Source organism: Mizuhopecten yessoensis, unplaced genomic scaffold (genome assembly GCF_002113885.1).
Source record: "Mizuhopecten yessoensis strain PY_sf001 unplaced genomic scaffold, ASM211388v2 scaffold923, whole genome shotgun sequence".
Classification (NCBI taxonomy): domain Eukaryota; kingdom Metazoa; phylum Mollusca; class Bivalvia; order Pectinida; family Pectinidae; genus Mizuhopecten; species Mizuhopecten yessoensis.
Window position 1 is genome coordinate 14,257 of NW_018403789.1, and position 5,615 is coordinate 19,871.

A 5,615-nucleotide genomic window follows, 5' to 3' on the forward strand; every position below is an offset into this window, starting at 1 on the left:
TCAACTCCCGCGAATATTAAATGAATACGATCCCGCAACTGTATTTTGATCCCGCGAATTTAAAGCGCTATGCAGTAATATAAGTTAATACCTTTTCTCAAACAATCTTTTTTACTCAAAACGATCTAAGTCGGGACATTGTTTTGGATTTCATTTGTTATATCGAAATAGTTGCATCATAACTAGTTCTACCAGTGAATGTTTCATGTATACGTTTCGAAAGTGAATATTTTATTGAATGTTCCTTTTATGTAAAAATTGCTCGCGCTTCGTACTCGTCTAATTATTTTCGATGTAGAATTTGTTTGCGTTGGTAATGTAGTCACAATACTATTGGGTGTATGTCACCATGTTTCGTGTGTTGATATCTTTGCTCATACTAATTAAACACGAAATGAGCGAAGAATTCCACAGAATGAAAAAGGTTCCCGTTAACATTTCTGAACTAGTTATTTTGTTCATTCACAACTGGACTGTCTACCCTTACAGCAATGGTTATCAACGCCGCGATCGTTCCAACTGGTATACTGCGGGAGGATATGCATTTGAAGACATACATGGGCGAGATATTCATCCGCGTTGATGGGACTATTATCGTTGTTACACCTAGACAGATCATCACGAATTCGAGTTTCTCAGAGTGGACGGACGGAACACCCGTTGCCAAAGGGAAGTTCTTCCTTCAAGCCAGTGATGACGGGAACATCCTGACCATTAAAACCGACTATGACGTCATAGTGGTCATCAGAAGACATCTGTCCTCGATCGATGAGCCGATAGATTACCTTAACGTCCACATAGAGAGCGATGCAGGGTTGTCGTCTAGTTCTTCAGGGATATTGGGTAAGACTAGTGTTTACATCATCTCGTATACAACAATCCACCACATTCAATAAAAATGTTAAACGCACGAAAAACTCATAACTTTCCAGAAAAATGCGTTAATCATAAAATGAATCCGACAAAGTCTAAATAAAAAGGAAGACATGACGAACAAAGAAAAAACTTAAGGGAAATAGGAAATAAGAAAATAATTTGACGCAGCAGATGGAAAGAAAAAGAAAAACCTTGTACCGACTGCTTGTTGGACGATATAGCTGAGTCTGCTTTCCTTTTTACACACAAATCAAAGAATCCTTTTTTTATGAAATGCACTTCATTTTTACTATTTTTCCCATTGCGCCGAATCCAACTATGGGGTGGAAAATATGATTGCTTTGAAAAACACTTAAAAAGCGTCCAACTAGTTTAATACGTTTGTACTACTAGACATTTTTTTTTGTGACAGGTCACTTAGTAAAGAAGAAAGTTTCGCTCAGGAAAATTACGGAGAAGAATGGAAGGACAATCGGACGGTTTCGGGTTGAGGACGATGCCACTGTTTCCCACTTTCACGCCCGACTCCATATGAAACATGATTTTATATCAGACGAGAATTTCATGTGTTGGAATGCGATTCATGACATAGATGGTCTCTTTAGAGGAAAATTGAAAACGTTCGAACTAAAAGGTTTCTTTACTTAGCGCAACGCACAAAAACTTGTTATGTTACTTCAAAGCAATTCAATTTCGAGAGTTCTAATTGTCGAGACAACATGACTTCGCCTTTGTGCTTCAAAACATCTATAATTAATGTATTTAAAGAAAAGAGTGAACAGAGATAAATGCCATGTTTTAAATGGTCTGAATATATATTCGCAAGATATCTTTGTTCCGGATTGACTGTCTTCGCAAAGATGGCCTTTCTTTGCGAATAAACTGGAGAGTACGTAACTTGCAAAATGTATGAAACATACAGTATTACCCTACCGAAACAGCCCTGAAAGACGTGTGTCAAGTGATTTGGTAAATTAATTTTAATTATCAGTATTGACTTTGCTTAAAACGCAGTTTATTGATAATTGATAATATCAAACATGCTTACTATACAGTTATAGTATTTGGAAGACCTGGCACGTCTTTAAATGACCATCGTTGTTTATGGGACGTAAAACCCCAACAAACCAATCTCTGGAAGTGGTAAGTGTATGTGCTATTATATACATTAAAGTAGGAATTATTGACGAAAGACTCCCTGCGCTCTACTCTACCATCCGGGCACCAACAGTGATTCATATAAGTTGATATAACTGAATTAACAATTGTTGTTGAATAAATAAGTTTACTTTAATTATAAGACGAAGTCCGAAATCTACATATTTTGTTATTTCGATAGAACTACGTATAGACGAAAGCAAAATGCTACATATGTTCCATTATTTCGAAATTTGTGTTGTTTATATTTGTTCTGCCACCCTTCATTCGTGTTTACGTATCAAAGAAGGATAAGAAATTCTGTGAATTACTCGATAATCATAGAGTAAGCACCACTTTATTATTTTTTCCGTACAATTTAAGAACACTCGGTCATTGGTTCTTCATGTTGTCGATACTGCTTTGTTTTGATGGTGGTATAATTGTAATCACAAAAATAATAAAAGAAATCAGGCAAAATATGTACAGATCTTCAATCCTTCATTGAAACATTCATTACGAGGTCATTACCTATAGTGAAAGACAATTTTAAAGTGTATGATTATAATATAATTAAATAATCGGATGCAGAGATGTTCGAGTAATGGTGATATGTAAAAACCATCCAGTACTGTACGCTGCTACTACACTTATTGCCTCTATACCTGTAAGCATATACCAAATAACATAAACTATTAATGATAGAATAAACATTTTCGAAAGGATGTTCTAAACTCTAGTGTGTGTGCGGTAAACAAATATACACGATATACATGTAGTTAGATGTAAGATGCATAAACATTTCTCGTACAACAAATGTAGCATCTTTGTTTATAGGCCGAAGTTAATTCCAATTATGCAATCATCGTTTAAATAATAATAAATACATATAGTGTTAACTTGTTTTGAAGGTCTAAGTGGCCAGGTCGTTTGTTGAATTTTCGATTCATTTCAGCCTTTATTTTTACATATATTTTATCGTTTTTGAGCTCTCTGAAAACATATTGTGAACTCTTTTTTGTATCACTACTCGGTTATATAGCTGAAGTAGCTAATATTTAAGAGTAAGTATATGCTATACGATACAATACCTATGTAACTTTCTTCGATAATTACAACGTAAATGAATGTTATAGCTATTTTTGTGCCATGTTTATATTTCAGGAATATACAATGTGTATAGTGTCATCTATTGTTTTTCATTTTACTGCATTTTGTGTCATGATATATCAATAAATTCATTTAATATGAAATTGCATTTATTAAAATATTTACAATGACAAAAATAAACAAAGTTTTAAACAATATAACATATCACTTCTGTTTATAATCTCAACATTTTTAACAATTTGCAAAATTACGTCTAGCTTTCGACAGCAAGTCAAAATGACTGTAGTCTAATTACCCTTAAGGTTATGATAACAGGGAAATGCTATCATGTCAGTTTAATAGGTAGTATACATTATTTATCTATATAAGCTTTTGCTATGAGTATAATTGAATACCACATTAATAAATCGTCTTTGCGTTTGATACTGGCATAACTGTGATCTTAATTGCTTAAAACTAGACTTGCCCTATACACGTACGTCTATATAACACGTGGCAAGACAACAATACATAAAGTTACATAGTGCTAAGAATAAATGTTCTGATAACATAAATATGAATGTACAATTTTGTAATGCATTATCAAAACACTATGTTTTAAACAATTCAACCTGTAACTAAAGCTAATGTAGGATTTCACAATGTATACGCATGGAGTTTTAACTCTTCACGTTAGTACATATGTATAAGTATAAAGATAAAACCACGACCTCGCTTCGCCTCATAAACTGTAGAAGCGATAGCGTTTTCTTTTAACATTTCCATAATCAAAATCACTAAGCACATGTTCGAAGATAATGTATGGACATTGCTCCAGTTAAATTTGTCCTCGTATGATACTTTGATTCGAAACATCACTTCGTTTAATTACTCAGTCTGGGAGTAATCTAGGATGAACAAAACAAACGATGTCTGCAAAATGATAAAACAATCGGTACCATGACAACGACATTTGTATGTTACATTTTCACAGTCAGCTACAACGTGTTTAAAACCCTTGTATGTTCTGTTCCAATACCTTAGCACCATTCGAGTCAGTATATAATATCACAGTTAATATCAAGGATCGTACAGTCTATTGCAGAAATATGTTCCAGTTAAAAGGCCCTGGATTTTAGTATGAGCTGTCCAACACTTTTCCACATGTTTATCAATGACGTCATGCCGTTCTTTCAGCCTGGTTCGTACTTTGGACCGGGATCTACCCTCCTGTACTATTAATTTTCCTATTTTTTCTCCTCTTTTATTTAAAATGATGTCCTTTATTTTTATCTTTTTGTGATGTAATTGTCCTGCAAAAAGAACAAATTGTTATTGTTATCAATTGTATCAAACTTCAAGGCATTAGTTCAAGTGAGTAGTTCAGGTAATATATCGAGGAAAAACTTGAATCTGATGAATTTTCACAATCTAAACAAAATTACAAATGCTTATTCAGAGGGTTGAGGTAATTACTCTTACATAACAAAACACAAATATATGTTAATGGCATACGCAGAATCTACAAATAGGAAAATCTTTAAATAAGAAAAATAGCACACGGAATTAAATTTTAACAAAGCTTTACACAAAAGAGCAATTGAAACTTATAATTGTATATACTGTAAACGTTCCTAGTTTAGCGGACACACATTTTAGCGCTTTATCGACATTGTTTTAAAGACAAACTCGTTGATGAATCGGCGCGCTCACAATATATGCAATAACAATCAATAAACAGAAACTTCAATTAGCTCAATCAATATATGTAGCACTGAAAGCGATAAAATACTAATACCGCTAAAATATGTGCATTTACTGTAGCATGTAACCTTACCAAGTACTCCTTCAGCTTGACGAGATAATCCTTCCTCCTTATCAAGATACACATTCAGATAGTTAACTTGGGTAGAGTCCACAGCTAAGTGTCTTTTAATACTTATTGTGATGCTGTCCCGCACATCCACGTGCAACACACGCGTATCAGTATCGTCTGTTGAGATGTGTAGATGAAGGTTATGTGTGTAAAACGGCCGTTCGTTATCCCAGGACAAAGAATGTTTGCCTACATTTATATTGGCGGGGTCGATCGTTATGGTAATGTTGTGCAGCAGCATAGCCACTCTGCCAAAGTAGGTACGCATCCTTCCGTCTTTCCTCGTTTTCATCCCGGGTATTATTAAGGTATTTACGATGAAACCTGGATGGAGACAGTTATCAAAACGTAGTTGTTACGATAGAGCATATCCTGAACTGGTACACTGTGTAAAGTACAATGTAGTGGATGGAGAAAGTTATCAAAACGTAGTTGTTACGATAGAGCATATCCTGAACTGGTACACTGTGTAAAGTACAATGTAGTGCATACACTGTACTTAAGTTAAAGTAATATAATGTGTAAAGCAGTATATATATATAACTTTATCTCTAATATAAATCTCATAAATAATGTGTAAAGTAGTATATATATATAACTTTATCTCTAATATAAATCTCATAAATAATGTGTAAAG

General features: G+C 33.9%; 2 protein-coding genes across 4 annotated transcripts in view; one reads left to right on the forward strand and one right to left on the reverse strand.

Moving 5' to 3' along the window:
- The first annotated feature begins 462 nt into the window (after positions 1-462).
- LOC110455320 lies at positions 463-1,530 on the forward strand. The gene is made up of 2 exons (XM_021505400.1): positions 463-843; positions 1,289-1,530. The coding sequence occupies exons 1-2, from the start codon at positions 492-494 to the stop codon at positions 1,522-1,524; spliced, it is 588 nt and encodes a 195-aa protein (XP_021361075.1). The 5' UTR covers positions 463-491; the 3' UTR covers positions 1,525-1,530.
- Positions 1,531-3,260: 1,730 nt separating this feature from the next.
- LOC110455306 (inter-alpha-trypsin inhibitor heavy chain H3-like) overlaps positions 3,261-5,615 on the reverse strand; it is a 45,550-nt gene continuing 43,195 nt past the window's right edge. For all 3 annotated transcript variants that reach the window (XM_021505387.1, XM_021505368.1, XM_021505378.1), the window contains 2 exons: positions 4,940-5,302; positions 3,261-4,415 (listed from right to left, as the gene is read on the reverse strand). In XM_021505387.1, the coding sequence (XP_021361062.1) occupies positions 4,183-4,415; positions 4,940-5,302 (596 nt within the window). In that variant the 3' untranslated portion in view covers positions 3,261-4,182. The remainder of the gene's footprint in view (positions 4,416-4,939; positions 5,303-5,615) is intronic.